Below are 16,986 nucleotides of genomic sequence, written 5' to 3'. Positions count from 1 at the left end.
TCTTTCACCATTTTGACGTTAACTGCTGTGGCATTCCTTGAGTGGCTGTGCCCTGCCCCCTTTCTGTCTCATTTCACAAACGCCTACGCCTGAAGCTGGATGCTTAAATCAGCAAACAGCACTGGTGAAGAAACTAGGTGACGCCTTAAGACAAAACAGATAAAGGCAGTTGCAGAAGACGCCAAGGACAGGTATTTTGCAACCAAGAAAGTTTCGAGCGCTTTTCCCTGGGGCTGTGTCCTCAGGTCTTCGCCCAGGCAAGTGCCCCATTTATAGGGCCAGGCACCGCGCTGAGAGCTCAGGGCGTTTCCCAGGAGTTCACGAGGTGGCGCAGGAAGCGTTTCCAAGAGCGCGGAAGCGACGCCGCGTCCACCCCCGCCCCCACTTCTGCCCTTCCAGGCCCTTCAGGGGCCGCAGTGACAGGGTTTCATCCGGCCTCTCTGGCAGAACACCCTCCTCCAGGACAAGGGACGCGACGCACGTGCCAGCTGCGCAGCAGGCGGACGAGGCCTCGGGAGTGGGCGGCCCACTGGGAGGAGGCGCGCCACCGCACGGGGCGCTCCCTCCGCAGGTAACCCAGGCCGTCAGCTCCCCCACTGCGCTGCTCTCCAGCCCTACAGCGTCCTTGTGCGAGAGAGGCAGGTGGAGGCGGCGGGGCCGCCGCGAGGTTCCCGCGCCCCGGGACGCTTCCCGGCCGGAAGTCGCCGGCGCTCGGCCGGCCCCCGCGGGGGTCTGCAGTGAAGCCTGCGGCCGCAGCCGCCACCACCTGCCGAGGCGCGCAGCCCCCGGGACGCCGGCGGCCCCGCCCCCTGGCCGGGCCCGAGGCCGCGCAGGCGCAGAGGCGGGCGGGGCGGCGCAGGCCGGTAGCGTCATCGGGCGGCGCGAGTCCGGCGCTCTTGGCCGAGACGCTGGGCAGGCTGCGGCGGCGGCGAGAGCGGCGCGGGACGGCATGAGCGGCTGCGGGCTCCTCCTGCGCTCTGCGGCGGCGGCGGCGCGCTCCTGCCGCGCCCTGGTGGCCTTCGCAGCCAGCCGGCGCCCGCTGCGCACCGGTCCGCCGAGCCGGGCTTTCGCCAAGGAGCTCTTCCTGGGCAAAATCGAGAAGGTGAGGCCGCGCCCCGGCCGCCCCCGCGGGCCTCCGCTTCCTGCGCTTCGCGGGGAGGCCCGGCTCGAGCCTTGTCAGACCCCGCACACCGGGGGGGGGGCGCTCGCCCGCCGGCCCCGCTGCAGGCGGCGCCCTGGGCAGCTGCGGTTTTGGCTGCGTGCCCGCTAACGCCGGTCAGGTCACTGTGGGAGACCCCGGGCGAGGGGGTCACCAAATGGGGGGCTTCCTCTCTGAGTCCGAAGCACAGCCCCGACCGTGCGGCTCCCCAGTCGGCTTCCACAGCCCAGTCTCAGCGCCTCACCGCGCCAACCGGCTTCCTCCCACCGGTCCCTTCCACGCGTCTCCCGACCCAGGGGTAGCCGCTCGGTCACTGAGCTCTCACTGTCCTCTTCCAGCCGAAGACACGGGTTTGACCGTGACTGTGACTTTGCGCCGCAATTCTTGCAGCCTCAGATGGAGCTAGCGATGTGTTGTTCTGCCTCAGAGACGTGTTGTACAGCCCCAGTGAGATTGCATGCGTGGGGATGCCTTTCGAACTGTAAGACGCTCTTCAGGTGCAAGAGGCAGCGGGATGAGTAGTTCACGCCAGCGTCAGCACCTGCGAGCCCCCTGGGAAGAGCGGCAGTGCGCTCATAGTCAAAATACCTCCTCCGACAGGTGCCGCAAGCAACCAAAGAATTAGGCAAACTGCTTTGGCTGGAGTGTCAGCTGATTCTGTTTTACTTAAGGATTTATTCCTTGGTTTCTCTAGAACATTCTTAACACTAGCTTTTGGAAATCTTGGTAACATGTTGCACACTTGGAGAGAAGTGTGCGTATAAAACTTCTTTCATCTACAGTGTTCGGAACACTTTCATTTTTTGTATAAGAAACAAGCCGATCTTAACATTGTGAAAGGTCTTGTATCCAACTTGCGTAAAATTGTCACTCATTACAGATGCTCAGACAGGCGAGGTTTGCCCTGCGAGGAAGTGCAGGGCTAGGTCTTCAGAGGTAGGGAAACTGTCTTCCCCAGAACCCAAGGCTGTGTGGTGCTCTGTCTGGGAGACATTGTGTTTCCCAGCAGCACGGTGAAGGAAGAACGCAAATGTTTTCTCTTTCTCCAAACCTCTGACACCACCTCCCCCATCCTCACTCTCACCTGTCAGCTTTGCTTTCTGTTTCGCTGAGAAAATACAGACAAGAATTCCACTACCACACTCACCACCTCCTCCCACGTGTGTGCCCATGTGGTCCACGTTCTCTCTGTCCCTGTGGGTGAACCATCTACTCCTAAAAAGGCCAACTCGACCCCATGCCTTCTCAGCTCCTCAGCAGCATGGATCCAGGAGTTCTCTCCTTTTCCTCATCATCAGTTGTTCATTCTTGACTGCATCTTGAACCCATACAGTTCAGGCTTTTGCCTTAACAGTCTGCTGATCCTGCTCTCATGAAAGTTGGTGGTGACCTCCCTGTTGTCACGTCCAGTGGTTCGTTCTCAGGCCTCCTCTTACTTGGCCCATCACTGCATTTGACCCAGTTCATCACTCCTGGCTTCTGAACAACCGTTCCCTCTGGTGTTTCTTTCTACTTAACTGGCTGATCCTTCCCAGTCTCCTCTGCTGGTTCCTTCTTGGCTCCTGGATGTCTAAACATCGGCCAGCATTTCCACCCAGCCCTGTTGGAGGTTGGAGTTTTCTAAGGCTCAGTCTGTGGACCTCACTTTTCATCTGTAACCTTTCCTCCAGTGACCTAATTTAGTATCATAGCATCAGTGTCCTAAAGTTGCATGTGTATTTCCCCAGCTCAGACTCTTTCTATCTACCTTTCTGCTCAGAAGCTGCACATGGATGTTAAAAGGCAAGTCCAGTCTAGCGTATCCAGGACCGAGTGCCTGGTCTCTCCGCCCAGTCCTGCCCCCTCCCCGCCTTCATATCGGAGATGGTGGTGACTCTGTTGTCCACTTGCTCAGACCAAACACCCAGAGTCACCTTTGATGCCTCTTAATCTTATAATCCACACCTAATCCGGCAGCTCGTCCTGTTTTCTCTACCTCCAGGTTATATTTAGGATCTGACGGCTTTTAAGCACTTGCACTGACACTGTCCTGGTCCAGGCCGCTGTCGGCTCTCAGCATTGTTGGGTGTTGAACAGCGAAGTGGCGTCTGAAATGCTGAGAATCTCAGAAAAGAAAAAGACCATCACGAACGCACCGGCTGACAGCTGTCCCCCTGCCCTCAGCTGGTACCTCACCGTTCTGAGAGCGCGCCTCCGGGGCTGCCGCAGGGCCCTGCGGGAGGCTGGGGGCGGGGGGCTTCCCCGCCTGCAGCCTTGACCAGAGCAGCTTGCCTTTCATCTGAGTTACGTATCTGGTTTCTGCGTAGGATTTATTTGGAAAAGCGGTTCCACTACTTTCCGGTATTTGAAAACTGCTGATAAAATTGAACACAGCACCCACGAGGCACCTGGTTTAGACCCTGAGCGTGGGTCTCAGATGCTCACCTTCGTGGGCCCGGGGTCCCTCTTGTGGTGATGGTTATCCTGTGGTTGTAGCTGAGGGCCAGCTGGTTCTCAGGCTGGCCTTCTCTCTCACCTGGCTGCTCTTCAGAATAACCTTCTGCTAGCACAGCCATCGCCCCAGGCCCAGGCGGGCTTGAGGCTGAGAAGTGCAGTGGGCTGAACCTCTGCCTTCAGCTTTGTTGTGAGAGGCTGCAGAGTGATGACAGACTCCCAGTAACTTCCTTCTAGACCACCTTAGGGGCAGGGAGGCAGGAATTCCTTTAAGGCAACTGTCGCTTTTGGAAGGGGACCCACCCATCAGCCTGTACAGGGCCCCGAGAGGGGCATGTTCCTGCAGCAGCTGATCAGATCCAGGGCTGGAGGGGAGACTGTGGGCTCCTCTTCTTTGAAGGCTTTTCTTGAGACACTTGGTGACAGGTGCCCTGAGGAGAGGCAGGGCCCCTGGGGGCGGGCGGCTCAGGGTCTGGGACGTTCCTTCTCCGCAGGTGGGGGTCAAACCCAAATACTCAGGTCGTGCTGGCAGCTAAAGGGGAGAGGAGAGTCCAAAAGGCACAGGGGCTGAGGACACAGCGGGATGATTTTGGGCAGCGGATTGTGGTGGCCCAGCAGGGAATCCAGGGTCAGCTGGAAACATCAGCCTTTGGTTTGAGGTGGACGTGAGGCTCTGTGTTTCCCAGGTGTGGGTGGTGACGGGTGGAGCCGTGTTCCATGTGAGTAACTGCAGTCACTTCATGTTCAGAACACACGCTCTCTGTTGAGCCTCGCAGCTGCCGTCTGAGGTATCACGTGTCACGGGAGAGGCTGGCTCTGAGGAGGGGTTGGGACTTGCCCACCACACATGTGAGAACGGGCCGAGCCGGGCCACGTGCAGGTTGATCTGGGCCTCCTCTGGCGGTCCTGGCCTGCATGCTCAGTGCGGGGGGCAGAGGTCTGCCAGCAGGGGAACAGGTGTGGGAGCGTGGATGTAGCCGGGTGGGACACCGGGGAGATGGCAGACCTTGTGACCTCCCTACGTTCTTGTCAGCGGCAGCATCTTGGCACTCATGAAGTGACCAGTGTAAATGTTTACATGTTTTGGTAAAGAGCTTTCACATCCATTGTCTTCCTCACAACAACCTGGAGTAAATGTTACCCGCGAATGAGTGCATGAGTGAGAAAATCAAGGTGCAGGGTGCGGGGCGAAGGGCGGTGGCTCAGGCTGCACAGTTAGTGAGCTGCAAGTCAGGGCCCAGACTGGGCTTGGACATGTTAGTCCAGGCCCTTTGTTTCATGGAATAATTGTCAGAACTTGCTGTTGATCAGGAGAGCTGATCAAAATCAGGAGTAAACCTGCATGAGTCAGGGAGGAGGAGGAGCCTCGGTGGTGCCGTCGAACACAATTCCTGCGTCCCGAGCACCGTCTGAAGTTTCCTTTCCAGTTCCTTCAGCGAGCAGCATCCTGCCAGCGGCTGTAGGGACTAGCAAATCTTTTTCCTTCCCTTTTGACTGATAGTATTTAAATTTTTATTAAATGTTCTTTTTTTTAGAAGGAAGTTTTCCCGTTTCCAGAAGTAAGCCAGGATGAGCTTGATGAAATCAATCAGTTACTGGGACCTGTAGAGAAATTCTTCACTGAAGAGGGTGTGTATGATTTTCTTTTTCTTGGCCGATTTCCGTTTAAAGGGTGCTGCTTTGATGTTTGTGTTTGAAGCCGTCTACATTAATCGTGGAGAAATAGCCCTGTTGGCTCATTTTGCTTTGAGGGTCATTCCAGTTGCTATCTAATTGTAAGACGTCTAGTTCAGTGCTTCTTAATGTGTCTGTGGTAAAGGACCACTTCAAACACCCCTGAACTGTTGCAGGCTGACACTTTTGTAAAATACAGTAAAAATGAGCAATTCAAAAAATGAAGTTGAAAAAAACCCAGATCATGTAAAATAGAAGCCACTGATCGTGTGTCGGGTGCTGTGAATGTGTTTGAAGGTTTCCTCTCTGTCTCTGTACTTCAGTTCTTGGGAACCAGAGGTGGTCTGTGGGCCAGCAGCCACCTGCAGACCATGGGTTGAGGGCATCAGTGTGGACTGCAGGTCCCTCGGGGTCACAGTCCTTTCCGAGGGGGCTCCCTGGGGGCTGAGCAGTGAAAGATTGACCCCGATGCTTCACCAGCACCCAGGACCCCAAGGAGCTACTGTTTCTGTTGGTTTTATCTATCAACATGTGTCCTTTCAGACATGAAAACTGAGTTTTAAAGATGCTGCATTCACTTACTACTTCATTTAAAAAGAATGGTAAACCCATTACATGTTACCATAAACAAAATTTTTAATGAGGAGTGGCACTGATTTACAGTTTTGCAGATTTTTCTGGCAGCTGGAGGCAACTGGATTCGCATACCTATTTCTACAGTGAATCTGTGCTGTAAGTCGTGTAGCCCCTGGAAAGTTCCACTGTACACTCATGACAGAGTTAGAATTAAAAAGTCAGAGAATGTCTTTCTGTTACTAAAATAGTTTTAACCCTGTGGACTCCTTGGAAGTGTCTCAGGTCCCCCGGGCACCCTTTGAGAACTGCTGATGTACATAGTTAACTGCTACGTTGCTAGTTTTAAAATTTGCTTAGTTGTGTATAAATATGTTTTGTTATTTAGAAATAATTCTATTTTTAATTCTGGAGATTATCTTATTCCTTGTATCTATTTTTAGTTCCTTGTTCTTCTGTTTAAACTTTTACTATCTGGTTTTTCAGACTTTTTTTCCTTTCTAATTTTTATTGAAATATAATTGATTTACAATAAATTGCATATATTTAAAGTGTATAGTTTGATAGTTTTGGCATATGTTTACCCCCACAGAACCATCCACACAATTAAGGTAATAAACATACCCTTTGCGCCTCATAACGGTGTCTCAAAGCACAAACAAAAGCAAAAATCAACTTGTGGGACATCAAACTTAAAAGCTTCTGCGCAGCAAAGGACAGAGCCAGTGAAATGAAAAGGCAGTCTAAGGAATGGGAGAAAAGATCTGCAAACCATATATTGGATAAGGGACTAATATCCAAGGTATATAAAGAACTCGTGCAACTCAATACAAAAAAAAAAACCTAAAAATGGGCAGAGGGACTAAACAGAATTCTTTCCCGAGAAGACATGCAGATGTCCAGCAGGCCTGTGAAAAAACGCTCAGCATCACTAATCACCGGGAAGATACAAATCAAAACCACGGCGAGATACCACCTCACACCTCTCAGAATGGCCACTCCAAGCAAATGCTGAGGAGGTGGGAAGAGGGAGCCCTGGTGCACTGTGGGTGGCATAGTATATTGGTTCAGCTACTGTGCAAGGTAGTATGGAGGCTCCTCAAGAAGTTAAAACTCAAGTTTCCATACCCAGGAATTCACTTCCGGGTATGTACCCGAAAGAAATGAAAACACGAACCCAAAGAGATAGCACGCACTCCCGTGTGCCCTGCAGCAGCATTCACAGTAGCCAAGGGGCGGGAACAGCTCGAGGCTTCGCCAGTGGCTGAAGGGATACAGAAAATGTGAGCTATATATCTCACATCATACATACATACACACACACATATACATACACACACATTTATATAGATAATATGATATGTGTATATATATATAAATATATGTGTATATGCACATATATACTGGAATAGTATTCAGCCATGAGAAAAGGAAATCCTGCCATTTGCAGCAACATGGATGGATCTAGAGATTGTCATTCTAAGTGAAGTCAGCCAGAAAGAAAGAAAAATACCATATGATGTCACTCATGCATGGAATCTAAAAAAGGAAAAAGAAGACACTAATGAACTCACCTACAAAACAGAAACAGACTTGCCGACATAGTAAACAGTCTTATGGTTATGGGGGGAAAGGGGGTGGGAAGGGATAAATTTGAGAGTTAGAAATTTGTAAATATTAACTACTATATACAAAAATAGATAAAAAACAAATTTCTTCTGTATAGCACAGGGAACTGTATTCAATATCTTATTATTACCTTTAATGAAAAAGAATAATACACTGAATATATGTATGTATCTGCATGACCGGGACAGTGTGCTGTACACCAGAGAAAGGGACAGTGTAACTGACTGTACTTCAATTAAAAAAAAAAAAAAAAGAAATACAAAGATACTAGCTAGTAACTTGAATCCATGTGAGGAAATCAAGATCTCAATGAAGGTAAATACACGGGCAGTTGTAAAAGCTTGTGTTACTGTAACAGTGGGTTGTAACTGTATTTTTTGTTTTCTACTTGATTTAAGAGTCTGATTTTTTAAAAAAATTTGTGTTCTAAAAGCTAGTATTGTAACTTTGTAACTACATTTTGTATTCTATATAATTTAAGAGACTATTCCTTTAAGACAATTATTATTTTTTTTGGCACTGTGTATGAAGGTGCAATTTGTGACATGAATAAAAGAAAATGGTGGATGTGGAGGCTTTAAAGGAACATAATTTTAGTGTGTTACTGAAGTTAAGCTGGTATAAATTGACATCAGAGTGTTCCAACTTTGCAGTGTTAAGTGTATTCCCCATGTAATCCCCATGCAGAGCAAACAGCTAAAGGATGTGCACAAAGGTGAGAGAGGAACTTAAACGTCTCACTGTAAAAAAAATCACAAAAGAAGACAGTAATGCAAGAAATGAGGGACAGAAAAGCTACAAGACATATAGAAAATAAGTACGAAATAACAGAAGTCTCTCCTTATTACTGACTAGTTTAAAAGTAAATAGATTAACTCTTTAATCAAAAGACAGAGGTTGCCAGAATAAGAAAATGATCCAGCTATATCCTGTCTACAAGAGACTCACTTTCGATCCAAAGACAGAATGGGCTAACAGATAAAACGAATAGCCGAAATGCAGTCTGTGCAGACGGGAGCGTTGCGCAGCCGTTAAGAGGAGGGAAATCCTGGCCCACGGTACAACGTGGGTGATCCGTGAGGACACGTGCCAAGTGAAAGGAGCCCATCAGAAAAGGACAGACACTGTAGGAGCCCACCACATGAGGCACCGGGAGGAGTCAGGTCCTCGGAGGCAGAAAGTGGGACGGTGGCTGCCGGGGGGTGGGTGGGTCGGGGAGGTGAGTTTAATGGGACAGAGTTTCAGCTGTGCGAGAGGTCTGGAGATGGTGGTGGGGATGCTTACACAGTCATGCGAGCGTGCTTAATACCACTGCATTTGCACTTGTTAACCACGAGTTAAGACAGTAACTTTTATGTGTTTTGCCGCAATATTAAAAATTGGGAAAAAATCAACCATTTATGTGTGGGTCTATTTCTGAATCCTCTGTTCTCTCCTGTTGATCTGTTTGTCTGTCTTTATGCAAATATTACGTTGGCTCCTTCACTGAGCTTTGTAAGAGGCTTGCAACCAGGTAGTGTTGGCCCTGCAACTTGGTTCTTTTCTAAGGCTGTTTTGGCTCCTTGTCTGCACTTTCTTATAAATTTTAGAATCAGCTTTTCAGCTTCAGCAGAAAGGCCTGCTGGTGTTATGATTGGGGTTACAGTAAATCTGTAAATCTCTCTGAGGCGGAGTTGAGATTATAGCAATACTGAATTTTCAGATCCTTGGTTGTGAGGTATCTCCCCATTTATTTGACTCTTACTTAATTCTCTGAGCAGAGCTGTGTGTGTGGTTGTCAGCGTACAGACTTTGGACAGGTTTTGACAAAGGTGTTTTGATGGTTTCTCGACTTACCCTCGATGTTTTTGATGGTTAGTAAAATGTGTCTGTAAACACTTAAAATTCTTTGGTGTTACTATAAATGTTTTTTTTTCAGAATTTCACTTTCTGATTGTCATTAGTGTGTAGAAATACAATTGATTTCTTTTATAACACATTATTTTTACAGTGTTACGAAAGCTCCCTTTTTCCGTATGTGCCTCCTCCTGCTTCTGGAATTTTGTTTACTTCAGCAGCAGAGGAAGCTCACGCTTGTTAAAGGAGGTTTAGGAAGCGTGAACCAGGTGAAAGAAACACACCGTCATCGTGTCGTCGTCTTTGTTGTTGAAAAGCAGCTTTAGTTGAACTTCAGCAGGTGGTGTTTCCCTGGGGGTCTTAATCCAACCTTAGGGTTATTCCCATTAAATTTAATGTATATGTTGTATGATAACATTTCATAATGACATTATTTGCTTTAAAAAAAACCTTCAAGTTGAGATAATTGTCGATTTCCACGCAGTTGTAAGAAATAGTTCAGAGACCAGTTGTATCTTTCAGCCAGTTGCCCCCGTGCGTAACCTTACAGTGCACACCTTGCAGGTAACTAGAGTACGTGACCCCAACCAGGAAGTTAACATCAATACAGCCGTGCTCAGATTTTACCAGTTTGACTTTGACGTGTGTGCGCGCGCGCTTATGTGATTCTGCCGCGTGCATAGATCCGTGTGACGGCCACGCGGTCATGATACAGAGCAGTTCCATCACGCGAGTCCTTTCACTGCCACTGCCACCTCGTGCCCTCTCCTCCCCCAGCCTCCGGCAACCACTAATCTGGCCTCCATTTTTATGAGTTTGTTATTTCGGACGTGTTGTATTAATGGAACCGTACGGTGTGTGCACTTCTGGGACTGGCTCTTTTTCGCTCAGCAGAAGTCTTCTGTAAGTTGCCGTGTGCCTCCGTGCTTTGTTCTTTCTCGCTGCTCGGTAGTGCTCCTTGTGTTCGGGTTACCACAGCTTGCTGGCCGTTCTGATGCTGAAGCGTCTCTCGGTCGTTTCCGGTTTGGGAGCTCTTGAGAGTAAAGCTGCTGTGTGCGTTTGTGTGCACACTTTGTGCGACGTGCTCTCACCTCTGGGGTAAATGCCCGGAGTGCAGTTGTTGGGTCCCAAGACAGTTGCATGTTTAGTTGTTTTCAAAGCGGTGGTACCATTTTCCATTCCCATCAGCCACGTATGTGATCTAGTTTCCATGCCTTTTTGCCAGAATTTGGTGGTGTCGCTGTTTTTGGTTTAAAATTTTTTTTTTTAATTTTAGCCATTCTGATAGATGCCGAGTGTTGTCTCATTGTGGTCTTGGTCCTCACTTCCCTGCTGCCTGATGATGCTGAGCACTTTTCCACGTGCTGTTCCCTTGGCATATCCCTTCAGGGGGTACAGTGGCCTTGTGTAGTGGCCTTGTGCCCTGTGGCCTCGCTGAGCTCACTCAGCTCCAGGAGCTCTTGTTGGTAGGTTTGGGGGGGGCTTAGTGCGTAGACAGTCACGTTGCCGGTGAGAGGGAGGTTTCACGTCTTCCTTTCCAGCCTGGCCTCCCTGACTTTTCTTTGATTCACTGGCTGATCTCTCCAGCATGCGTTTGGAGAGGAGTGGTTAGAGCAGACTTCCCTGCGCTGCTCCTGATTTTATGGAGAAAACAGTCACTGTTTCACCACTACATATGATGTTAGCTGTACATTTTTTGTAGGTGCTCTGCATCGGCTTAAGGAAGTTTCCTTTTATTTCTAGTTTGTTGCCGGCTCTCATCTAAATTGCATTGAATTTTGTCCCTTGTTTTTTCTGCATCTATGAAGATGACTGTGTTTTTTTTCTTGTTTCATCTATTGACGTGGTAAATTACATGGAACGGCTTTGAGCACTGAAGGGCTCTTGCATTCCCAGCGTGCTTCCCACTTGGTCGTGATGTATTATCCTTTTTGTTTTTTTAAGCGAAGTAACCTTTTTTTTTTTTAAATAAAGTATTTTATTGTATCTTACTGTCTCCCGACCCCTTTTTTTACCGCAGATACGGGGGATTGAACCCAGGACCTCGTGCGTGCTAAGCACGTGCTCTACCACTGAGCTCTGGCCCCGCCCCCCCCCCGTTAGCCTTTTCCGTATTGTTGAATCCACTCTGGAGGATACTTAGACGTTACAGCGAAGTACAGTGTGGGGTCGTAGATTGGATCCCAGGACAGAAAAAGGACATTAATGGACAGACTGGTGACTTTCAAATTAATTCTGTAATTTAGTGTATCAATGTCAGTTTCCTAATTTTGATAGCTGTACCGTGGTCCTCTAAGGTTCTCGTAGGAGAAGCTGGATAAAGGGTATATGGGAACTCTGTACTGTCTCTGTGACTTCTCTTTAAACCTAATATTAATTTGAAAATAAAAATTTTAAATAGAAATGGTAAACTGGATTTCTTATGGGCAGCGTAGTTGAATATTATCTCTTTAAAATCCAATTGGACAGTCTTTGCCTTTTTAAATTTATTTTTTATTGAGGTAACATTGGTTTATAGCATTATACTCCTTCCTCTGTGAGTACTGTGTCGTGCTCACCACCAAAACTTTATTTCCATCCATCCCCATAGGGTTGGTCCCCTTTACCCATTTCACCCTTCCCCAGTCTGTGCCTTTTAATTAATTTTTTTTAATTGAAGTACAGTCAGTTACAGTGTGTCAGTTTCCAGTGAACAGCACACTGTCCCAGCCCAGTCGTGCATATACATTCATATATTCATTTTCATATTCTTATTCATTAAAGGTTATTACAGGATATTGAATATAGTTCCCTGTGCTATATTGAAGAAACTTTTTTTTCCTTTTCTTAAACATATCGTTATTGAAGTACAGTGAGTTTACAATGTTGCGTCAGTTTCTGGTGTACAGCACAGTACTTCAGTCACATAGGACCATACGTACATACATTCATTCTCAGATTCTTCACTATAGGTTACTACAAGATATTGAATATGGTTCCCTGTGCTATACAGTATAAACTTGTTATTTATCTATTTTATATATGTTAGTATCTGCAAATCTCGAACTCCCAGTTTATCCCTTCCCACCCCCTTTCCCCTCTAGTAACCATAAATTTGTTTTCTATGTCTGTGAGTCTGTTTCTGTTTAGTAAATAAGTTCTTTGTCTTTTTTTCCCCCCAAGATTCCACATATAAGTGATGTCATACGGTATTTTTCTTACCCTTTCTGGCTTACTTTACTTAAAATGACAATCTTCAGATTCATCCCTGTTGCTGCAAATGGCATTTTATTCTTTTTTATGGCTGAGTAATATTCCATTGTATAAATATACCACAATTTTTTTTATCTAATCATCTGTCAGTGGATATTCAGGTTGTTTCCATGTCTTGGATGTTATGCTGCTGTGAAGATTGGGGTGCATGTGTCTTTTTGAATTAAGGCTTCCTCTGGATATATGCCCAGGAGTGGGATCGCTGGAGCATATGGCAAGTCTATTTTTAGTTTTTTGAGGAACCTCCATACTGTTTTCCATAGTGACTGCACCAAACTGCATTCCCACCAGCAGTGTAGGAGGGTCCCTTTTCCCCATGCCCTCTCCAGCATTTATTGTTAGTGGACTTTTGAATGGTGGCCATTCTGACTGGTGTGTAGTTTTGATGTGCATTTCTCTGATAATTAGCGATCCTGAGCATTTTGTCATGTGCCTATTGACCATTTGTATGTCTTCATTGGAGAATTGCTTGTTTAGGTCTTCTGCCCATTTTTGGATTGGGTTGTTTGTTTTTTTTTTTATTAAGTTGTATGAGCTGTTTATATATTCTGGTGATTAAGCCCTTGTCAGTCTCATCTTTCGCAAATATTTTCTCCCATTCTGTAGGTTGTCTTTTTGTTTTGCTTATGATTTCCTTTTTTTGCTGTGCAGAAGCTTGTAAGTTTAATTAGGTCCCATTTGTTAATTTTTGCTTTTATTTCTATTGCTTGGGTAGACTGCCCTAGGAGAACATTGCTAAGATTTACGTCAGAATGTTTTGCCTGTGTTTTCTTCTAAGAGGTTTATAGTGTCTTGTCTTAGGTTTAAATCATAAAGTCATTTTGAGTTTATTTTTGTGTATAGTCTGAGGGTGTATTGTAACTTCACTGATACACATGCAGGTGTACAGTTTTCCCAACACCACTTTTAAAAGAGACTGTCTTTTCTCCATTGTATATCCTTGCCTCCTTTGTCAAAGATTAATTGACCAAAAGTTTATGGGTTTATTTCTGGGCTCTCTATTCTGTTCCATTGATCCATATGTCTGTTTTTGTATCAATACCATGCTGTTTTGATGACTGTAGCTCTGTAGTGCTGTCTGAAGTCTGGGAGGGTTGTTCCTGCAGCTTCATTCTTTTTCTTCAATATTGCTTTGGCAATTCTGGGTCTTTTGTGATTCCACATAAATTTTAGGAATATTTGTTCTAATTCTGTGAAAAATGTCCTGGGTAATTTGATGAAACTTTTTTAAAAGTTATTTTTACATGTAGTGGCTAACATTTGCAGGTCTCAAACTCCCAAATCTATCCCTTCCTACCTCCTTTCTCCTGGTAACCGTAAGATTGTTTCCTGTGTCTGCGAGTCTGCTTCTGTTCTGTAGGTGAGTTTGTAGTGTCCTCTGTTTTTCTTCTTTTAGATCCCACATCTGAGTGAGATACGGTACTTTTCTGTCTCTTTCTGGCTGGCTTCACTTATGATGACGGTCTCTAGCTCAGCCCGTTCGTCGTCTCTCCGACCAGCACTGTTTCCAGTGAGACCTCCCTGCCGTTTTCTCTTTGTTCTTTCCACACGTTGCTTCTTGTGTCTCTAGCTGCTTTTAAGTGGTTTTAGAGAAATTGATGTTACTGTAGTTTTCTTCATTTTTCTTGGGGTTCTTTGAACTTCTTGGATCTGTGTTTTTATAGTGTTTAATCAACTTTGGTAAATTTTTAGCCATTATTTTTTTAAACATTTTCTATCACCAGTCATACCACATTCCCCCACTCCCTCCTCCCCTGCTCTCCTTTGGAAATCCCCAAATATATCCATATATTGCATTACTCTATGGTACAATTATAAATATGTTCATATTTATGTATTACTCTTTTTTTCATTCCTCTTCCTCGTTGTGCCCAGTGCCCTGTAATCTAAGGCAGCAAGATAAATGCAGGCCCTGTTACTCCATGTTGTCTGCGAGGAGGTCTCCCCGGGTCCTGCCAGTTCCTTAGACGTTAACCGTGCCTCCGCCCCCCCCCCCCCCCCCCGCCGCCCAGCCGCCGCGCTCCAGGGCGAGGTGAACACATGCAGCTGCACGAAGACTCGGATGTGAATGGTCATGGGGTCTTTATTTCTAAAAGCTGAAAGGTGGGAACCACCCAGGTGTCCTTCAAGAGGTGACTAGATAAGCAGTTTGCCCTCCCATACAGCAGAACACCGAGCAGTGCGCAGGTGTGGAGCACTCGGCCTGCAGCCGCATGGGCGGATGGCAGAGTCATGACGCCGAGTCAGAGGGGCCAGGCCGCAGGGGCTCAGGCTGTGTGGTTCTGCTTGTATAAAAACACAGCAACGCACACCGGTCTGTAGACAAAAAGCCTAGGGGTTGTCGGGGGGCGGAGGTGCGGGGAAAGGGTGGTCACAGCGGCACGAGGATGCTTGGTGGAAAAGGGAACGTTTTTGTTGATTGTAGGGACGGTTTCAAGGGCAAATATGTCAGAATTTAAATTATTCTAAATAACGTGCAGTTTACTGTGTGCCAATTACACACGTTAAGTGAAGTTGTAAAGGTAAAAAGTGAGGGATTTGGGGCGTCCGCATTCCTCACTAGTGACCCACACGTATAGAAATTTATAAGTGTAGATGATGGGTATTTTTTAAATTTATGATACTGATGAAGTTTAACTTGTTGGCAGTTAAAAAATACTTGATTCGTACAGAATTGTGCAGTTGTAAACCTAACACGGTTTAGTTCTGCTCTGATGAATGTGAACGTTGGTGCAGAATAACCTGTTCTCGGAACCTGTGGGCCCTCGGGGAGAAGCTGTGATTTCTGAGCACGAGTGGGTCCCAGCCCGGATGCTGCCCAGAGCCTGGCCATCTAGCCTGACGTTTTAGGGCAGCGCTGGAGCTGGGTCCTTATGCTCTAATTTTCTAGAAGGCACAGGTGATAAAGCAAAAACTCAAGCTTAGTAAATGCCTACAGAAAAGTTTAGTTCTCCTAAGTGTATAATTTGCAGTTTTACGCAATGAATACACCCAGATCAAGAACCAACAGTACCTGGTGCTGGTAATTTAAAAAAAGTACAGTTCTTGCTGGGCTAATGAGGTGAAGTGGAGCACACGGTGACTGAGCACGGCTAGGCCGTCTCCGGTTTTGGAGTTTCTGATGCTGGGACCGTGTCCTGCACGACAGTTGTCCTGTGCACTTCTATGTGCGTAAGAGGAGGTTATGTTTTGTTTAATCAGAATATTTCCTCTTGACAGTGGACTCTCGAAAAATCGACCAGGAGGGGAAAATCCCAAATGAAACTTTAGAGAAACTGAAGAGCCTGGGGCTTTTTGGGTTGCTGGTCCCAGAGGAATATGGTGAGTAAAGGAAACCGCCACCCCACTGGTTTGGCCCTCAACAAAGTGCTCTGTATTTGTCCAAAAATGGATTCTGTTTGGGAAAGGTGGCCTTTGAAGATGCAGTAAGTCCGAGGGTGGGCTGTAAAAATGCTAGAGTTGATTAACATGTCCGTTAAGGGCTGAGTATGGGGTGCCGGTGTGTGGGCTGTGGGCGGTGGTGCAGGAGGGGCCCGGAGCCCTGCGCCGCTGTCACCTGGAGCAGGGCCGGCCCTGGCAGCCGGGCCCTCCCAGCCTCCTCAGCTCAGGGCCCAGCCTGAGACAAGAGGTGAGAAGTTAGGGCAAAACAGTGTGACGCCTGACTGTCTTGATTCCGAGGCATATTGTAATCACATCAGATTTTAATTTATATCTGAGTTTATTGTAGTGTTTAAGCTGTTAAAGGGTGTCTCTTGTCATCCTGTGAAATACCTCGCACCACAATTCCAAGTTACATAAGAAATGGCCTTCTCTGCAGAAGACGGCATCGTTGCTGCTGCGCCCCCTGGCGGCAGAATGCAGCACCGACCTCTGCCGGGGGCCACGCGGCCCTTGTCTCCTAACAAATCTGCAACCCCGGGTGACAGGAGGGACGTGACGTGGGCGACGAGGCTCCTCCCAGACATCTGAGGCTTGTCGGTGCTGTAACTTACAAGCCACTGGGAATTGTCTGCACTGACGTGCAGAGCACGTGGAATATCCCACAGAGAGCCGACGGGGCTGGAGCCGGAGAGCGGAGGTGGTCCATCATCAGCTGGGAAGACGGGGGCTTAGTGCTCGGAGGAAACAGGCAGCAGAGGAGCGCTGCTGCGCACGGCCGGGTGGTAGTGACGTCTGTCCCTCCAGCAGCATTTAGAAGTACTTCTTCTTGATGAGAAGTAGTTACTTTTCCTCCAGACGACTTCTGTGTCAGAGTGGAATGAGTCTTTGCGTCCGTGTGTCTTATGCCAGCACGTGGTGTGTGTGAGAGAGAGAGAGAGACTGCACCACCCCTCCCCTTATTCTCATTCTCTGCCCTGCTCTCCGGTGTGAAAGTGCCTTTTCAGGGGTGATAGTGGTCACGTTTGGGGCTATCTCGTTTTCTTTCCTTT

The 16,986-nt window shown here is 47.5% G+C and overlaps 1 protein-coding gene across 2 annotated transcripts in view; it reads left to right on the top strand.

Moving 5' to 3' along the window:
• Positions 1 to 450: 450 nt before the first annotated feature.
• The window catches only part of ACAD9 (acyl-CoA dehydrogenase family member 9), a 29,786-nt gene continuing 13,250 nt past the window's right edge, over positions 451 to 16,986 (top strand). The window contains exons 1-3 of one of the 2 annotated variants that reach the window (XM_031471033.2): positions 451 to 571; positions 5,128 to 5,221; positions 15,776 to 15,877. Coding sequence is in view for 1 of the 2 variants with exons in the window: in XM_031471032.2 (XP_031326892.2) it covers positions 950 to 1,102; positions 5,128 to 5,221; positions 15,776 to 15,877 (349 nt within the window). In the remaining variant the exon portion in view is untranslated. Of the gene's footprint in view, positions 572 to 896; positions 1,103 to 5,127; positions 5,222 to 15,775; positions 15,878 to 16,986 lie in introns of those variants that run through there. The other variant, XM_031471032.2, reaches the window with a different exon arrangement.

The sequence above is a fragment of the Camelus dromedarius genome, chromosome 17 (assembly GCF_036321535.1).
Source record: "Camelus dromedarius isolate mCamDro1 chromosome 17, mCamDro1.pat, whole genome shotgun sequence".
Classification (NCBI taxonomy): domain Eukaryota; kingdom Metazoa; phylum Chordata; class Mammalia; order Artiodactyla; family Camelidae; genus Camelus; species Camelus dromedarius.
The sequence above is the reverse complement of the archived record's forward strand: the minus strand, read 5'-3'. Positions and strand labels throughout refer to the sequence as shown.